General features: G+C 41.8%; 1 protein-coding gene across 10 annotated transcripts in view; it reads right to left on the bottom strand.

Moving 5' to 3' along the window:
* The window catches only part of FAM13A (family with sequence similarity 13 member A), a 347,254-nt gene that overhangs the window by 10,434 nt on the left and 316,264 nt on the right, over positions 1 to 20,556 (bottom strand). For 7 of the 10 annotated variants that reach the window (XM_045056100.1, XM_045056101.1, XM_003985178.6 and 4 more), the window contains 5 exons: positions 17,954 to 18,049; positions 15,752 to 15,835; positions 10,021 to 10,217; positions 9,351 to 9,452; positions 2,255 to 6,878 (listed from right to left, as the gene is read on the bottom strand). In XM_045056100.1, the coding sequence (XP_044912035.1) occupies positions 6,752 to 6,878; positions 9,351 to 9,452; positions 10,021 to 10,217; positions 15,752 to 15,835; positions 17,954 to 18,049 (606 nt within the window). In that variant the 3' untranslated portion in view covers positions 2,255 to 6,751. Of the gene's footprint in view, positions 1 to 2,254; positions 6,879 to 9,350; positions 9,453 to 10,020; positions 10,218 to 15,751; positions 15,836 to 17,953; positions 18,050 to 20,556 lie in introns of those variants that run through there. The other 3 variants (XM_045056103.1, XM_045056104.1, XM_045056102.1) reach the window with 3 other exon arrangements.

The following is a 20,556-nucleotide window of genomic DNA, read 5'->3' as shown; positions in this document are numbered from 1 at the left end:
GCTGTCAGTGTGCAGACTGGGCCTTAAGCATCAAGCAGTCTTTGGTCTCTGCTCGTCTTGTCACTTGTGCTGGTCTCTGTTAACTTTAGGTTGTTGGAGCTGCTCATTTCCACAAATGCCCAGGATGCAGTCCACACCCTCTACTTACAGTGGGATCTCTGGACTAGCAGCATGGCAGCATCTGGAAGCCTGCTGGAAATGCAGGATGTCAGTGCACCTTCCTACCCGCCCGGGGGCTACTGTACCACAAGACCCCTAGAAACTCACATGCACGTTCAAGTTTGAGAGGCACTGCTCTCTGCTGCCAGAGAGCAGTAAGTATATCCTTCACACTTTCTCTCCCTTCCCTCCCCTCCACTGAATCTTGTCTAGTAATTTTAATTTCTTTAAAAGTAACAATGACAGAAAAATCACAATGTCTCAAAATATCTTACCAAGAGTGCTCAAAACTACCCCACAGAAGCATGACAAGGATTTCGGAGCATCGTTGAATTGCTTTTGAGAAATTAAAGAAAAATTCCAGCATCACTCTAAGGTGATGGGTTTCAGAATTCACAATCACCTACGCTTTATACATACACGGGCACAAGGGAGACATGGAGGTCCAAGGGGTCTGAGAGACTCCATCCTTTCTTGTATTTTGCACTGGGCCACAGTTCCTGAGCAGATGCTGCACAACACGGAGCCACCCTGTGGTAGAAGCCTTGTTGACGGAGGGGACAAGTGAGAACCAAGCTGTCAACAACCCCAGTTCCTGCCAAACCTCATTTGTCTGCCTGCCTGCCAGGATTCTGAACATACATTTGGGAATTTTGCCTTTTGCCTTTTACTGAATGTGAAGTTCTCCTGTGTGTGTATGTGTTGCCTCAATAAGCTGGCCCAGTTTTGGGATAACTAGAATATGTTTTGGTTTACAAGATTCAGAATCTATTTCTAGAAGAGGTAAGAACTCTAGAACCGAAAGGGACCGCCTCTCTCCACCATGCGTAGGTCCCCCTTCTGAAATTACCATTCAGGCGGTACCAACATTGCAAACGTACAGGGCAGGACACATCTGCTCTGGGGATGGGAGGGGGAGGGCTTCCAAGGACCACCTCGCTCTGCCAGCCAGCTGCAGAGCCTGATGTACTTGAGGCCAGCATCGCGTCCTGGTCCCTCACAGGGGCAACGCGAAAATATGATTTAAGAAAACGGAGGCATCACGAAATGCTGCGTGCCAGTGCCTTCTAGATGTTGTTACTTTGGACCCAGCGTTTCAAAAGTTAAATTACTCAGGGTAAGCCGCAGTTTTGGCAAAATGGCATTAAATCGCACCATCTTTAGAGGTTCTGTGTCTTTCTTGGTCAGAAGACATATCTGTTGGAATCCTGGGCAGTACTCAAAGCCTTTTTTTTTTTTCTTTAAATTTCAGGCTATACATATATGTGTGTGCGTGTGATACACACACACATACATACATATATATATATTCAATATTTATTTTTGACAGAGTGTGAGTGGGGGAGGGGCAGAAAGAGGGAGACACGGAATCTGAAGCAGGCTCCAGGCGCTGAGCTGTCAAGCACAGAGCCCAACGCAGGGCTTGAACCCACGAACTGGGAGATCGTGACCTGAGCTGAAGTCAGACGCTTAACTGACTGAGCCACCACCCAGGCACCCCGGGCTTTATATTTTTAATGTTCACTTTTGGCATGTAGAGCCCATGTAACACGTGTGGTTTAAAGAATACCCGCGTGCCTAACCATCACAGGGGTGTGTTCTTAGCTGTGCCCCCCAACTCTGGAGGCTGTTCAAGGTGCTCGTGAGGCAGTGCCTGGCTTGTGGCAGCTGATGAACGGGGCAAGATGCTCACTTCAAACTGAAATGCACCTTTTCCTCCAAGTCACAGTATTCTGCTGGCCTTATTAGCGTCAGAATAAGTAGCTAATGAATTTACTATAATGGCCTCATTGACTTTGCAAAGATACTTAAACACTTTTTTTTAGTTTAATGCCTTCACTTCTGCCCCTTCAGGCCCTTCCATGAATAGAGCACAGAGCAAAAGCCCATTTTTTTTTACCTAGATCCATGGGCATGCCTAATTTGTAATGAGTTTGCTTCACCTTCCAGTGACCTCCCTGGAAACAGAATAACAAAAGCTTAATCCTCATGAAGCTTCTGGGGAGTTCAGGGAACAGCAGTGATTCCTTACCTTAAGGTCAGACCACACAGGCAGCTGTCATACACTCCTGATTTTGTCAAAAACCTCAGAACATTCACAGTTAAAAATATTTTATTTAAGTTTACACAAAATACAGTCATGTACAAAAATGTACATAACGTTTTTCATTCAGTTTACATTTTAAAAAAGGACAACTGTAATTTCAAATACTTTCTGCTTATATGTCGTGTAAACATTGTTCTGGGCCCATATTAGTAACTAAAATTGCATCTACTCTTGGAGATTTGCATGACCGTATGTATAGGTGCTTTCAGACTGAGAAAGAGATCTGCCAAACCCATTTCTCAAGGCGCGAGCATGACCACAACAGGCTGGGTTCCAGGCAAAATGAGAGTCTCTAGAGACATAACTGCAGCTTCCCAGCCACATGAACTTGTAGGTGTACAGATTTCATTTCACAAACATTTTTGTGTACATCGGTAATTGACCCCAGCCTATGTACATCTATTATGAAGGATCGTGGTAGAAGAAGGCAGGCACCCACAGGGGCACACTCTGGATTCTGCAAAATGGCCAGTGCCCCAGTGCAGTGCCTGACGTATAGATCATTCTTGTTTGGAGCGTGCCAGGTTGGCCACCATGCAAGGTGTGAGTGTGCACAATTTGAACACTCGAAAATATGTTTCGCTAGTCTTACATCAAAATGTACTCTTGAGTACATTCTGAGGGTCAAGTGGAGAAAACATAAAAGAAGGGAATAAAAGAAAACAAAGCACACTGAGTTCTGCCACACACAATGTGCTTCAGAAGAAACACTGCTTCACATTTGAGTACAGTTTTGTCTCCCCCTGTTGACGTAACCAAGTGGATACTGAAAAGAACATCAAGGAGATGTTGATCATGAGGCAGAAACCACCTCTCTCCACCTAGGGGTGGGGAAAAAAAATCCAGGAAGCAGTGTGTCAGGAAGATTCTTCTTGAAATCAAAACAGAATTTAGACTACAACCAACTTTTCATAAAGCGGTTAATAGTTTATGGTACTCAAATACAAATATACCATCAAAAGTAGTAAGGTGTTACTGTTAAGAAAAGCGGTATCTTCATTATCAGATTAAGAATCTCTTAAAAAGTTCATCAACCAACTGAAATTTGATTTACCTTGTAAATCTGATCATTTCTGGATACTGGGCCCAATTCTGTCTGCTGGGAACTAAGAAGTTCCAGAAAGAACCAACCTAATTGGCACCACGACCGCCCCTTGTATAAACCTAAATATTTGGCTTATTAGGAATTCTAAGCTCAACCACATTAACAAATGCTCAGCCCCCAGGGGCTCCAAGACTGCTGGCCTCAGGACATCTCAGTGCAACATTTATGCTTCAAGCACAGCCCTGCGGCATTTGTCCAGAAATGCTACACCTGGGAGCAGGCATGCCCTGCAAGAGCCTCTTCAGCCACCACGCAAGAATTGCATCAGAATGAGACAACGCAAAAATGACACCAATGTCACAAACAGAGATGTGGCTGAGTCCTGCCTAGGCAATAAATAATAACCTTTACATTTCAAACTGTCAATGAAAGGGAAGAAATCTAATTTTTAGCTCTCAATGCGGTCTTATAGCTAGCAATTCAAAAAAATTAGTTCCCCAGCTTGAAATTTGGTTTGGTCTTCGATGGAAATTTCCCCTGAATTGGGAGATCACTGAGATTGTGTGAGCTTTCTTCTACCAGTTTAAGACAAACATGCTGTCTGAAAAACTCAGCAGGCCCTGATCCTAAACCCTGCACAAACATGTCTGCAAAGTGAGATTTGAACTAAATGATGCAGAGATGAAATGCAGTCATGATACCGTACTGAATATAAACATCTATTTCAATGTTTACTCCAGACTGAACACGATAAGAAGCAAATGCGTGTGTGAAAATTACAAGCCTCTGCTATTTCTCATTCTTACAATCATACCATCAAGTTTATTCACGCTTTACCTTTACTTATCATTGCTATTAAATAACCCTCGACATTTGTTTTGTTGGCATGTGCTAATAAACACACACACATTCCCAAGAGAGCACAGGAAAAAACCCCAGTCCAGAGTATTCTGTGTGAAGCCAATTAAGACACTGCCTCTAGGGCCATGAGACCCTGGGCTGCAGAAATGGTTGCTGTGGAAACAAATTTGCCTCAGCCTTTCTGGCAGAGCCAAAACCCACTGCCAGGTCTTCAGATAGGGTCTTGTGTAAACAGGGCTTTTCCGCCTTTAATGTGGGCGCCATTCTAGGAAGTATACAGATGAGAAATTACAAAGGAAAACACAACATTCCATGCACAATTTATTTGACTGTAACTTGGTGTTTTCTTTTATTCATCATACAAATTTGAATGGGGAGTCCTGGATAAGTCTTTTACTTAATTTACCTTTGGCAGAAACAACAGATTTCAAACATTTAGTAGCTTCTCATTTATATAGCATTTTTCTTTTAAAATTCTGTGTGTAGCATATTAGTATTTTCAAAACAATACTCTTCAACAGATGTGCTTTAAAGGTTAACTGGTAATGATTTGATTTATATTATAGCTTATTTAAGAGAATGATTACTTAAAAAGGACACACTAGACATGTATTTCCTTAAAAAATACGATTTTTGGTCATGTGAATGATTCATGTTCAGATTTCAAAAATAGAAAACATCCTAAAGTGCTTAATTTTATTTATAATATAACTCCTTGAAATTATAGTGATCTGTAATGTAAACAGTAGAGCAAAGAATACCAAACTATATATTCATGTACATTTAAATTTGTAGGAATATGTACCGTCTTTAAATGTGTGGATTAAAACAGGGCACTTCCAAACACAGCTCATGCTTCTCTATATGATTATTGTTAAGAGCAAACTTAAAGGTATTCTTTTTCCCCACTCCCGACTTAAAACGATTTTCAACTGACACCTTCTACCTCACCTCAGCAATGGAAAACACTGCTATAAATCCAATCTGACCAGTTTCTCAAGAGCCCGTTTCGAAACTGACAACCGGTCTGTATAGAGTTTAGCGTTCTCTTTATTTTCTTCTTATTATCAAACAAAACAAAATGGTACCCTTTAAGAAAGCAACTCTCAAAACAGAGGAGGGCAGCCTTGCTCTCCTGTTCATCCTGCGACTTGATCTTTAAAAGGCAGAGCCTGCTGAAGTGCCTTCTCTTGGCAACCAGTGGCTGGTGTGCAGACACTTGACCTCAACCTCACAAAGCACAAAGGTGGGCCTCGGACGGACAGGCAGAAACAGAATTCACTTTCCTCAGTGCAGATGCAGAAGGTTAAAAAGGAACAACAAATCACAAGGTGACATCAGCACAGCGAGAGATGAATGGTTTGGTGCTTTAAATTCCCTGGTCTTCCCCAAATGTCTAATATAGACAGCTTTGTGACACAGTCTTTGAAAAAAATTATAATCATAAGTGACCACACACCCTTATTTTCCTCTTTATACGTACATGATCTTGAAAATAGTGTGATTTAGATTCTGCCTTCGGCTGAGTTCTGAGGGCTACATTTACCCCTCAGGGGATTTTAGTGCAGGTTTACTTAAAAAAAAAAAATTAAACTCTGGTAAGTACTCAGAAGGTTTAGAACACAGGCTCGCTCTTTCTCTCTCTCATGATCCTCAACACTTAAGCTAAGAAGTCAGCAAGATCTTTTATGTTTGGTAAGAGTCAAAGGAAACCAAGCCCCAAACAGGATGTCATAGCATGCTGGCCTTGCTCAGTGTTTGGTGTTAAAATCTGAGACTGATAAGTGCAATCCATGTTCAGGAAAGAATTTTCCAGGCTCTTCACCCTGTTGCCTGAATTAAAAATCAACATTAATATAGCCACATTCCCTCCATCCTCTGCAGATGATCCAGTCCTAGTCAGGAAACAAAATGCTTCGCCAGCTGAGGGAGTCTTGAAGAAACACACCATCAAATAGATGACTGCACTGCCATTTTGGGCAGGTACGGCTTCCGTCTTCCTGAGAACTGAAGAGGACACGATCCACACGGGTGGGGAAAGGCGCAGCTCTGTGGAAAGGTCACGAGAATGGCCGAGGCAGCAAACAGGGCTCCAGCACGTGTTCCCACTTTCCTGGGAAAGAGAACATGGACCTGCACAGCAAGTTCGTTCTCTAGAGGGAAGTCCTGAGCTTGTATTCATCACAGTTAGACAGAGAATGGTCTCCTGTTTCTCAGTTATCCAGGGAAGAATAGTGTATATTCTCTGTAGATGAGCGTGTCTCAACGTAGTGATTCAGCATGGCCAACGTTAGTAAAGCTTCCCCTGCAGTATCCACGTGCACCCGTGGGATCTTGACTGTTCCTTGCAAAAGTCTTAAGTCGGAGCAAGTTACCCTCTCCCATGCAGACAGCTTCTAAGGCAGGCGATGGAAGCTGGAGCTGATCCCAAAGGCCCGGAGGCAGTAGGACTGTGTGCTCTGAGGTCCAGCTCCCACGCTGCCTTCCGGGTTTTGCAGAGATGCTATTTACCAGGGGAGGTGGGTAGCAAGTCCAGCCTGCACCTTCAGCCCCCTTAGTGCCGGCTGGGGCTGTGCCCCTTACATGGACTTGGAATCAGTGTCTCTCTTGCTGATGAGCACCTCCAAGAGCCTTAATTTTGCCTTTATGTGCTTATATTCATTGTATTCTTCAGCCATAGGAGTGCGGTCTTCCTTCTGGACACTTCTAACGGAAACAAAAGGAAAGGGGGCTGAGGATCGTTTAGATGATATTGCTTATCAGGTGAATTATCATCATGTAGAAACTCTGCAGTTAACCTGTAGAATCGGTGTTCCCAAGTGTCACTTGGTATCAAGACTGATGCTGGGCTTAGTCAGCGAAAGACAGCTTCCCCCAGAAGGCACCGTGCAACTGAGTTTTTGTAGTTAATCTGGCATCTTGCAGAATGATATGAAGGACTAAAAACCGAGAAATGTTTTCTCTCTGATGTTGGTGTACGAATTTGCATTAAGAGTCTCTGTAGACTGAAATCCTTTATTTATACTTAAATGTCTTTTCACTTTTATAGATTTCATCTAACGAACTATTAAGTTTCTAATTACCAACTGGGATACCCATAATTTACAGGTTTAAAAACACAGAGTTAATATCCTGATTATAAAATTAGTCTTGGAATTCAGCAATTGGATCACATAATACTAATAAAGCTTTACAGTTTACTAGGAATCTTATATGCATACCTTTTATATGTGCAAGCACTAACTGAGAGCTTATTGTAGGCCAGGAACTGTGCTAAGTACCCTGTGTCCATGATCTAATATAACCCTCACCAAAGCTTGATGAAATAGTGCTGCTGTCTACATTCTCAACCATTGAGCAATACAGCCCAGCTGCTTCTAATTTCACTTTGAAATGCACATGTCAAATATTCAAATACCAGGCTTCCTTTTCTTCTTAAAGAGAAAAACAGGGACGCCTGGGTGGCTCAGTCGGTTGAGCGACTGATTCTTGGTTTCGGCTCAGGTCATGATCTCAAGGTTTGTGAGTTTGAGCACCACATAAGGCTCTGTGCGGAACCTGCTTAGGATTCTCTTTTTCCCTCTCTCTCTGCTCCCCACCCCCCTCTTGCACTGTCTCAAAAAAAAAAAAATTAAAAAAAGAGAAAAATATAAGAAAGTAGATAGCATGGGGCTTATATAATTTTGCTCAATGAACTGAAAGTTCATTGATTCATGCCCTGCCATGTTCAAGAAAAGGGCTCTAGATGGCTTCTCAGCAGAAGGCAATGAAAGGAATAGCCATCTAAGAGTTGACTTCGCCCTGCTCTTTGAGGGGCTTCACTGTCCTCAGATATGAAATAATGGGACCAGATTTAATGATATCTGAAGTCAGAGTTTTAAACGTGTATGATAATGCACGTGGCTGGCTCAGTTGGAAGAGCATGGGGGTCTCAGTCTCAGGGTCATGAGTTTGAGCCCAACACTGGGTGTAGAAATTACATACATACATACATACATACATACATACATACATAAAAACTTGTATGATTATTATAAATTCCCATTAACTATACTTGCTTAAAACCTGTGAAGTTTACATAATTTTATATAGTTCCTCAACAGGATATCTGCATAAAGTGACTATAATTACATGGAAAAAAAGATAAACAGACAAAGCAAAAATATGTTCAGAAAGAAGAATGGAAAAAACATTAATTCTGGTTTATCATCAGTTATTATTTTGCATATTATTTCTTTTGTCTGCTTGTCTATGTTTTCTAAATATCATACAATGCATGGAGAAAGAAAAACAAGTATTTATGTATAAAAATTCATAGATCCAAATCAGGGACGCTAAAAATACAAAATTTATATGATAAACTGAAATGACCTGGAATATATTTTAAATGCCAAAATTGATGTTTACAGTGTTTTTATTTCCAAACACTTTTGAGAAGGATGAAAGGGGACCTTTTAAAGGGAAACTATATTTATATTGCTTAAATAATTTGGATTAAAATAAAATCATTTTAAAATGTTAAAACTGAACTTCCATGTAAGAGAGGCAAATAAATCCATTCCCTGTCCTTCCCTGTCTCAGGCTGTGACCTGAGTAAGAGCTGTCTGTGGTCACTAGCAAACAGGGGATGCTATTCCTTAGCATAATGCTCTACAAGGCTGATTATAACATGTCTTGAAACTCACCAGAGAAAGGCATACTGTCAGTCTCATGGACTTACAGCTTCTTGTCTATTTTTCATTCAAACCTGACAACAATCACCTTTGCTTTTAAAATAAGTCTAAAAACACCAAGGTTTAGAATTGCCCTTTCCTTATTTCTCCTTCTAGTTTATGAAGACAAAACCAAACCCAAACCAAAAACCAGTGCTGTCAACTGGAAACTTAGCTTCAAGCCGCTCTTTTTAGATTAGAATTTGATGTGACAGGTTTTATAGATGTTAGCTGAATTTACATCAGTCTTGGATACTATTCAAGGAGCATTTCTTGCTGAAGGATCATACAAACCTCACCATCTCACCATAAACTGCCAGGGGCCCTGGGCGCAAACCAAGGGACTAGGTTACAGAGAGGAGGCAGAGGGCTTCCCACCTTTGGAGCACTGCATAAATCTGACAGGAGCAAAAGAGGGGTGTGTGTGTGGAGGGGGAGAAGTGAGGGGAAAGGAAGCATGCACTACCTTCCATTTTGTCTGAAAAAATTGTCTTCAAAATCACGAAGTTTCTTTCGAATCCTTTTCTTTTGTTCTCTCATTTCCTGAAGATGTTCTAAGAGTTCCGGTCTGAGAGAGACAGAAAAATTTCAAGAAAATTGGGTTAAATTGGAATTGTTATAGATATAATGAATGTGCGATTTGACAGGGGTTGTGGAGAAGTGGGGGGAAGCATGGAAATGCAAAATCTGTTAAGGGAGCTGAGGGTCAGCAGAAATGGCGGTTTCCTATCCCCTGAACCAGACAGAGCTCCCCGGACTCCCGCAAAGCTCCCGCTACTTATGAAGTCTTGTCACTTTATCACTTTTGTTTTGTCAATGCCCATGGCACTTTATCACATTTTGTTTTGAAAGAAAGATCTGTGCTTGGTACATGTTAAATGATGAGTTGAAAAACACAGAACCACAGAGTGCCATTCTAGAGCCCCGATTGTTGAAGTAAGATCTTGCATGCTGCCTCAAATAACATGCAAGGGAGAATAATACAAATGCTGAGCTGGAAGTAAAAGAAAAAAACTCACCATTCTATTTACACAGATGTACCCCAGGACAACTTATTTAAATACAAAGGCTAAAATATTTAAAAATGGTATTCTCATCAACACATTTCAACTCCACCATCAAAATGACATACATACATTGAAGCAGCATGGAGGTTTGAAAGCCCGGTGTCTTGGCTGCATTTTGATGGTATTTTATCATCCATTGGGGAAATAAACCCATCAGCATCATCTTCAAATTGGTCCAGGAAGCAACGTGCACTGAAATCGGTTTTCAGAGTGACTGTGAAGTCCGGCTTTGTGTTGCTGTCATCTTCTGAGCCCTCATCTTCTTCCTGGAGATGTAAAACAACCCCAATAAAAATCTGGTTACTTTTCCTGGCACTCTTTCATTGTAAGTATCGTGTAACGACCATTTAATTATCCAGACAGCATATAGTTTCTTCTGTATCTACATTTAGCAACACATATGCACATTATCAATATATAACTGAGCATCTATATGAACACAATAAATAACACAAACACTAAACACAGCCACTCAGTAGGGGGAAAAACTATAAAACTATAAAAACTAGTGTACGGCACAATTAACATTTGTCAAGACTGAGGATATGAAGGAACCACCATTGTAATTTATACCATAAATCAACTGCAGTTAAAAAAAATCTAAAAATCCCCAGCTCTGTGATAACACATAACAAAATCCACCACCAGCAGTCAGTGCATTAAGGATTCCTTTAGTTGTGGACCTCAGAAAATGTGTTTTTTATTAAGCTATGAACACCTTGAGAAATTAAACAATACAGCCTTTCTGTTTAAGAGTTGAGATTAAAACATATTTTGTGGTTGCTTGATGCACACAATTTTAAGAAAGTTTTGAAAAGATCAAACCATTTATGTTCTCATCATTGGGGTCATAAACTCAAGTATTTTTTTCAAGGAGCTTCCAAGGGACGCGGCTGTATTTTTTAGCATCCAAGATTCTCAGAAAAGCATGATATTCTCTGTCTGTCTTGGCAATGCAATTAGAAAAACAATGAAGTCAAATCACAGCTTCTTAGTGCCAATTTAAAGCTATGTAAATCTAAGGATGAAATGATATCAGTCTAAGTGAAAGATTTTAAAAGAAGTAATTTACTGCCAAAATGTACAGTCAGACCAGAAGAGGATATCCTAAGATCTGAAAAATTTAAAAAGTGGTTAAGAGCACAGATATGTGAACAACAGCAAGTACAACATCGGCGGTTCGAGTTGAACCAGGTGACTTCAGTGCAATCCAGCATATTAATCGCAGGAGGTGGGAGTAGTTACCATTGGTGGTCAAAGTATGCAAACTGCCAGGGGTGGATTTCCTTACCATAAAGTTTGGTATGTTTCTAATACTGCCTCTGAGGAGAAATAATGTGAATAAACAAATAAACAGGAAACACAAAAACAAAAAAAGGACTATTGCACAACTATGATGAAAGTACTGCTCTGAAGGCACGAAGATAAAACTGGTCAAAACTAGGTAGCTCTCTCAGATTCCCTTCTGCTGTGACGTCAAATCTTCAATCTCTTTGCTTAGAAGTAAATGCCTCATTATTAATTTTTAAAAATTGAAATTATTAAAGAAGATTTTAAGTTTATAGTGTCAAAGTGACTTTAAAACTAGTAATTTTAAAGTTTCTCTTTTTTTGTGAAAGGAAGTTAACAATTCCCACCTATGTAGTTTTTAGAATTAATGGAGATAACGTATGGACTTCACAAGCTACATGGGGCACAGAGGCAGTGCAGATCAACCTCCTGCCCCCATCCCCTGTTCTCCTGGATGAGGAAGGACCAGGTGGAACTACTGGACAGAAAACTCCACTGAGGCGTGGATTTGGGCCTGTCTGTTCACTGCTGTTCCTAGAGCCTAGCCAGTGCCTGCATATCATAGGTGCTTAATTAATGTCTGTCAAACAGTCTAGTAATTCAGTTTTAAAAGAAAAATACAAATTACTGGAGGAGAGTATAGCCTTGTAGCCCAAGGAAGGTAAGAAATAAAAGTCAGGTATTTGGCCTAATCAATTACATCCCAAGGCCCTAAGAGAACTTAAAAAGGTGAGAACGTGTCTTGCACACAGTGGGAACTCAAAGCATTTAAAGAGGAAGCTGAATAGATCTATTCTCAGTAAAGCTGTGAAAATCATAGGGGAAAAAAAAAGAAATGATAAACCTAGATCTTCAAATTGTAAGACCATAGGGTCCTTGTGCACATTGGGTAGATTCTAGAAGTTATCAATACTAGATAACATCTGAACGACTGAAAAAGAATCCATGATCAACAGTGATCCTTTTAGGAAAACCATTTTTCCTTTATTGACAGGACTGGCATAATATTTGGATTTCAATAATTAATGAGGTGAGCTGATCTACGAAAGGAGAGCTGATTGTGAAAATTGATGCAGGGTGATGATGCAGGGTGGCATGAATCTGGAGGGAAGTCTATAACAGGTCCTTTGCCGGACCCAGCCTTACTCAGTATTTATCAATCACTTGGATAAAGACGCAAAAGGCATATTCACAGAATGCATAGAGAATACAAAGTAGGGAGGGATATCTGATATGTTGGAATACAATGTCTAGATTTAATCAGTTTCACAAGGCTGGTATATAGAAGTGTGATAAGTAACTAATTGAAAAAATTCAAGGTGGTACAATTTAGGTTAGAAAATAAAAGATGGACACGTAAATGACAAGCAATCCAAGGAAAAGCAAGCTGGGGACTATAAATCAGCAGTGAGATAGGGCTGTGGGCAGTGGTTCTCAACTGGGGGTCATTTTGACCCTAGTGGACCTTTGGCAAAGTCTGGAGACATTTTGGGAAGGGGGTGGAAGTAGTGCACGACTGGCATCTGGTGGATGCAGGCCAGCCCCCAACGACAACAAGTTATCTGGCCCCAAAAGTCTGCAGTGTGGAAGCTGAATGCACGTGCCCCAGAAAGAGTACAGCGAATTCACAATACATTGACGGTCATGTAGGCATAGAATTGTAGGACGAACGGCCCTGGCCGTCCAGATAAAGATCAGGATCAGTCCTTGCTCCACTGTCTTGCTGGCTAAATCATATGTAAAATAATGTTCAGTTCTGGGTATCAGTGAGTCCGAGGGCTCTAGGTAAACTGGTATGTGTGTATACAGCAGAACCGGTGGGTGGCTGGGAGGTGACCCATATCACATGAGGAACAGGAAGAAGAACTTGGAGAAAAAACTTCCACAGGCTGTGGGTGAGAGCAGACAGGGGAGGTGACAGTAAAGACATGAAGGGTTCTCAAGGAAGAAGCAGTTATGCTCATTCCATATTGTTCCAGAAGGCAACACTAAGCCTATTAAGTAGAAAGTCATACATTAATAATAAGAATATTATAATTTTAAGTCATTTTTATAGTTATCAAAGTTATTATATTCTGAAATTTCACATTATATAATTATTATTTTTTAGTATTTCAATAATGATAATTATAAACCTAACACTATAAAATCACTTTTTAGCTAATATTGGAGCTTAGCCCATGGAATGAGTGACCTTACTTCTCCATTGTTGTAAACTTTTCAAGATTCAGGATGGAATCACTTCTTAGAGATAGTGTCTCTATTCTGTCAGATAAATTTTAAATGAAATTCTTATGTTGGGAAGGAGAACTGACTAGACTATCTCTAGGATTTTTGGGCTAGAAGATGTTGGGCTCCAGAACTTGAGCTGGCTCTTTGTCATATACAGCTGGTTTCCTACCATTTAAAACCAGGGGTGGTTTTTAAGGAACCACGTCGATACAATCTTCTGATCTGCACCCATATCAAATTCTAAATTATATCAGAATTGTCAAGAATTAGTACAATCCAAACACATGCTAATAATTTGGGCCAGTTGGAACAAAATGAACTGAAAGACAACACTATTTACAAAAGCAATGTAAGCATTGCAAAATTATCTGAAATTCTGACCACCACATGGGCCAGGAGAAGAGCCATGGCCAAATTATACTTGTGAAAAAGATAAACTAAGCCAAACAAGAAGATTTGGGAGACCGTCATCATTGATATATCTTCCATTCGTTTAGTGAGGCAATTGTTAACTGTCATATTTTGGATGTATTAAAGAACACATTTTTATCTAGTAACAGTTCTGTGGTGTGCTTCTAAGAGAATTTCTAATTTTCATACACACAACTGCCCAAATTTCTTCAGTGATGGTGATTTCATTCTTGTGTGAAATTACCAGACAAAATTTGTCTTCTTTCATCAACATCAAATCTTATTGTAAGAAAATAGCTCCAATTTTTAAAATATAATATAGCATATTTGCCTAAATTTTATGTTTAGAGCATTTTCATAAAACAAGGTCTATTTAAAATAATATGAATAGTGAGCACAATCATTGCCTAATACCTTCAAATTAGGTCCATGAAGTATTTTTTTTTAAATTTTTTTTTTCAACGTTTATTTATTTTTGGGACAGAGAGAGACAGAGCATGAACGGGGGAGGGGCAGAGAGAGAGGGAGACACAGAATCGGAAACAGGCTCCAGGCTCTGAGCCATCAGCCCAGAGCCCGACGCGGGGCTCGAACCCACGGACCGCGAGATGGTGACCTGGCTGAAGTCGGATGCTTAACCAACTGCGCCACCCAGGCGCCCCAGGTCCATGAAGTATTTAATTAAGGCCCCCAAAAGTAAGAAAAGGAATAGAATAAATAAGAGAGAAGATGGTGTAACTTCTGGTACCTTCCTTCCGTCATAATGATGAGGACCAGGTAAGACAATGGAGCAGTTCTCAACTGGTGTCCCTCATGGGAACGAGGCCCTCATATTCTGTAATAACCTTTCCTGACTACAGTAAATAAATGACCACCTCAGGCCTGGAACTTTCACAGAAATATGACAAGTGAAACTCCTGAAACTCACTTCTGCTTTGGGTTTGACATTCCTTTCCATCTTAAACAATTGCTAAAATACAATCACGGATTTAAAAAAACAAAAACAAAAACAAAACTGAATCTGACTTTTCATCTCTAGAGCCCTGTAGAAGGCAGTTCAGTTCGTTCCAATTATCTGGAAACAAAACCAGGAAAGAGGCTGATCCTGGTCCAGGCCAGTTGGGTCCCTACAGAGATGTACAGACCCGCGAGCACAGAGTGTACTCCCTCTCCAGCAAAAGCGGCCGCTGAAGACAAGGATTACCTGCATAAACTCCATAATTACTATGGGGGCAGAAAACAGAGCATATACTCCAGTGACTGCTGGCAATCGTACTATATTCCCAGATCAAGAGCAGATTATACAATCAGCCCCGAGGACTAAATGTGTTTGGGGAAAGTAAAAAAGAAGAAAGAGTGGATGAAAGTGTGCCAGCAAGCTGTCAAAGACAAGGAAGATATCGGTCTATAAAACGATAGATTTTGTTGCATGCTATATGTATTGCCCCAGTTGATTTTGGGTTTTCTAGTAACTCAGTAAATAAGATTTCTGTGGAAGTTACCCAATGAGTTAATTAAAAAGGATTCTGGAATACAGAAAATCCATTCCAAAGAGAGGAAAAACAAAACTAAAAAATATTGTGAGCCCGCCCCCTCCCCCCAAATCCCCGAAAAGCAAAATAAAAACAAAACAAACAACAAATAAGACACCAAAACAAGCAGGGGAATGAGATGCAATAAAGGAAATCAGCTCGACCACAGTATCAGTAAGAGATCACAGGCGGTTCTGGGCACTACTGATTTTGAGGGCACACTACAGGAAGCCACCACCGAGGGCCCAAGCATGACCTCACTGCGTCCACAAGAGGAAGGGAGGCCAGGAAAGCGATGCAGATTCAGCACGAGGTGAGCAGCGGGAGGTCCTCACCTTTATCTCCTTGAAGAAGGAAGCAGTTTCGCCCTCAATAATTGGCTGCAGCAAAGGGCTTCTCCGCTTGCTGGAGGGGGATCCCTGCGACAGGCGGTGACAGTTGGTTACACTGCGAACCCCTCTCCCTTTCCCGCCAGGCCTCTGCTTCCTCTGAATCACTAGGGTTTATTACTGCCTTCGAATTATATACTCTAAACCCTCCCCACCAAAAATTCCCAGGAAAACCAGAAACAACCAAAGTTCTCGTCCAAGTTGGTGCTTCGCTCCAGAGCCCACAACCCAAACCAAGGAGGCCACGTTAGAGCAAGAATAGCATGTGAGTATGTGAACTGAATGCAGAACAAACCTGAGGAGGAATGTGTGCTCCTCACTCTCTCTGCTGCCTGATCGCAATAGGTACAGGAACCCTAGAACTGTTACAAGCTTCAAGTAGAACAACATAGGCCCCTCAGGTGATTCAAAGGTTGTGTGACTTCCCTGTTGTACACTCACCTTATTTAGGGACACTTACTTAGGGGCACTAAGGGCTCCTAACTGGAGAATGAAAGAACTCCTTAGACTTAATCCTTTCACTGGTTAGTTTACTAATTTATTCCACAAAAAATTCCTAGAAAAGTAGCTTTCTTCTAATGTACCTGCCTAAAGTCTAAGCATCTGACTTTGGCTCAGGTCATGATCTTGAGGTTCACGAGTTCAAGCCCCATGTCGGGTTCTGTGCTGACAGCTCAGAGCCTGGAGCCTCCTTCAGGCTGCTTTAGATTCTGTGTCTCCTCCCTCTCTGCTCCTTCTCCACTCATGGGTTCTCTCTCAAAAATAATGAACATTAAGAAAAATTTTTAAAAAGAAATAAACAGGGAAGGTGCCTGGCTCAGTCGGCAGAGTGTGCGGCTCTTGATCTCAGGGTTATGAGTTTGAGTTCTATGTTGGGTGCAGAGATTACTTTAAAATATTTTAAAAAAAAGAAAGAAAAAAACAAGGAGATTTACTTTTGTAAAAAATTATTTTAGAGAGAGAGGGGCTGCATCGGTGGGGGAGAGGGGGAGGGGGGAGAGGGGGAGGGAGAGAGAGAGGGAGAGAGAGGGAGAGAGAGAGAGGGAGAGAGAGAGAGGGAGAGAGAGAGAGGGAGAGGGAGAGAGAGAGAGAGAGAGGGAGAGAGAGAGAGAGAGAGAGAGGGAGAGAGAGAGAGAGAGAGAGAGAGAGACAGAGAGAGAATCCCAAGCAGGCTTCATACTCAGTGTGGAGTCCAATGCGGGGCTCAATCCCACAACTCTGGGATCATGACCCGAGATGAAATCAAGAGTGAGATGCTGAACAGACTGAGCCACCCAGGCACCCCTAAACAAAGAGGTTTAAAGCAGGAATGGAAGAGAGGCAGCTAATGTAAGCATGCATTTTAATAACAACATAAAAGCAAGGCCATGTCTGATTGAAACGTTTAAAAGCCATCAGGGGAAGCCCCTAATATTCCTGGAGAGGAGAGCACTGGGACAGAGGCAAGTGATACCCCAAGAGAAGGACAGGGCATTAACGCTCACGCATAAGCTGGGTGGAAAAGCCAAGACTGGAATATGGGAGGAGGGCTAGCTGGCCAGCGCCCGACAGGCCTTTCCAGAGCTGACAGCAAGTTTCCCATCCCTTCTTTGGCCAAAAGCCATTATGCGCGTAAGTCAGAGAATGGTGGTCTCCTTCCCTTTTCTTCTACCTCACGCTTGTCTGCAGCCTCCAAAAAAAGGAGGCTCTCTTGAGTTCCTTAGAGGATTTCTCCCTGGATAGGATTCCCAAGGGGCCTATCCCTCGCTTGGAGGGAGAGAGATGATTATTAACAGTGGGCCCTTGGGACAGAGAGGTCTGTGGACTGGAGAGGCCTAGAGAAACCACAGGCCTGTCCTGCTGGCACTCTGTCTCTGAGGAAAGGGGTAGGCGGTCCACCCAGCATGAGTCAGATCGATGTATACGTCAAAGCATGCCGCCCAAAAGAAAACAAAACTCTATCAGCTTCACATTTGGTCATTTTTGGCAAATGTAGCCTCGGTAGTCTCTGATAAATCCTTCACTCCTCAAGCTTATGAACCATAAATATTAATGACAGGTTTTAACTATGAAAGACTACTCTTTAATGAGAAGGCAGGTTAGGGCTCTCTTAATATAGCCAGGGCCCATTCCAGCAGGCAATCAACCACAGAAAGGCGCCGTACTCACAATGATGGGTATGGTGTTGGCTCTGGACAGGATCTGTTTGACCAGCCGGTATCTGTCATACAGCGGCTTCATGACCTGACGTTCGTTCTTGGTTACCTGAAAGCAAGAGCGACACAGCTGAGAAGCCTGCCTCTGGTGGTCAGGCTGTCAGCAGCTCAAGCTCAGGGCCTGGGGGAAATACAGATGATTTAACTCCACTCTCGCCATTCTTGCAAAATGTACTTAAGCTGATAATATTTTTCAGCCAGTGAATGTTTAAAATATCGACTTTAGTTGCAGACCTTTGGAAATCAGCAGCATTGCTTTTCCTCAATCAAAGCTATGACCAGAATTCCCAGGTGATTCAGGTTCAGGGAAGAAGAAAGCATGTATTTCTATAATACTTACGGTGCAGCTCTGTAATCCATTTTTTTTTTTTTTTACATGTTTCTCTCCCCATGAAATTGTTTTTAAGGACAAGATTCTGGTGAACAGTAGGTATTCAAGGAACATCTGCTGCAAGACTGCATGGACTGACTCCTCCCCATAGCCCTAAAATCTGGCAGGGCACTCACAAATGTTTAAAGAACAGCCCCTTCAGGCAGTGGCGGGGTGGGGGGGATGACACCCAACTCCCTGGGGTTTGGTACTAGAAGCCTTTGGTCATTTGCTGCTTCTCCTCTCCTGTCAAACCTCAAGCTTCAGAGATAAACTAGGCTGTCTCCTACCTCTCCGCCTGGTCCTGTATGCCCTGCAAAGGCTGCCTCCCTGCTTCTTGGTTTGGCAGGTTCCAGATCAAGAGCCACCTCCCCCCGTGCAGCATCTTCCAACATCCCCCATTCTGGGACACCTGCTCACTCACCTGTGTGTCACCTACTGCACCCTGTGTATACTTTGTAACCTCACACATGCTGTGCTATAGACTGAATGTGCATGTCTCTGCCAACCTCCTTTACTGAAACTTAATCCCCCATGTAATGGCATTAAGCAGTTGGGACATTTAGAGGTGATTAGGTAAGGGTGGAACCCTCATGAATGGGATTAGTGCCCTTAAAAAAGAGAGCTCCCTTGCCCCGTCTTCTAAGTGAGGACAGTAAGAGAATGGCTGTTGGTGAACCAGGAAAGAGCCCTCACCAGACACTGAATCTAACAGTGCCTTGATCTTGGACTTCCCAGCCTCTACAACTGTGAGAAATAAACTTTTGTTGTTTATAAGGCACTCGTCTATGGTATTTTGTTAGAGCAGATCTGTGGATGACATATTTTATACCCTATAGTAACTATGTGTTGGCACATCTGTCTCCTTTTTAAGACTGTAAGGCCCTTGAGAGCAGGTGTTTGTGTTTTGTATCCCTGGAAACTATGTCAGTGCCTGACATAATGGAAATATTACATGAATATCTGCAAAATGAGTGAACATTTAAAACATAAATATGTATGCAAAATGTATAGGTATGTATGCAGTTCACTTGTTTACTGAAATGGCCAAAGGGATTAAGTATCTTTGTTTTGAGTTTGCTATTTGTCTTCTGTGCTTTATTTCGGTGCACACATAAGGAATGAGTTACAGCGGTAAGGAAGGGCAAATAGCATTAGCTGTGACCATTTCTCTAATGGGCCTTTTGGGCCTCCAGCTCTGAAGACAACTGTGGATTATGCATGAATGGGTCACTCCTTTGTAACCTTTTATTTTTGCCTTTCTCAAAGTGGTTAACAATAAGTAGACTTTGGACAAACTTCATGTGTCAGGATAGGATCCTGCCATTATGCAAAAACATCTTGTGGACTTATTTTCTATTCAGAGCACTAAATAATCTTTTCTATTTCTTCCTAATGTCACAATGTTAAGAGTCAAATGGAATTTTCCTATTTCTTGTTACCAAATCAAAAGGAGTTTTAAAATTTTTATTTCACAGATGATTGTCAAAAAAGAAAGGGAATACAGACATCATTTTACACAAGAAAGTCTAAGGATCAAACTATGGATGTTACTACTGGACACATGTACCACAACGGCTAACATGAAAGGACACACAGTGCCAAGCATCAGCAAGAATGCTGAAGAACTGAACTCTCCTTCACTGCTGTGAAGAGTGGAACACTCTGGACAACTATGTGGCAGTGTCTACTAAGGCTGGACATAGGACTCCTCAGTTCCGCTTTTTTTTTTTTTAATGTTTATTTATTTTTGAGACAGAGAGAGACAGAGCATGAGCATGGGAGGGGCAGAGAGAGGGAGACACAGAATCTGAAGCAAGCTCCAGGCTCTGAGCTGTCAGCACAGAGCCCGACGCGGGGCCCGAACCCACGAACCGCGAGATCATCACCTGAGCCGAAGATGGACGCTCAACTGAATGAGCCACCCAGGCGCCCCTCCTCAGTTCCACTCTTAAGTATATACCAAACAACTGTGGCCTTAAGCTCACCAAAAGCCATACAGAATTATGTTCACAGCAGCACCTGGAAACCATCCATATGGCTAACAATGGGATGGATAAGGTATGTTCCCCAAACTGAATACTATACAGAATGAGGATGAATGAGCCACAGCTACAGGTAGCATTGTGCATTGATCTCACAAAAATAAACCCAAGTAAAATAAGCCAGACACTAAAGAATACATA

This window comes from Felis catus, chromosome B1 (genome assembly GCF_018350175.1).
Source record: "Felis catus isolate Fca126 chromosome B1, F.catus_Fca126_mat1.0, whole genome shotgun sequence".
Lineage (NCBI taxonomy): Eukaryota > Metazoa > Chordata > Mammalia > Carnivora > Felidae > Felis > Felis catus.
The sequence above is the reverse complement of the archived record's forward strand: the minus strand, read 5'-3'. Positions and strand labels throughout refer to the sequence as shown.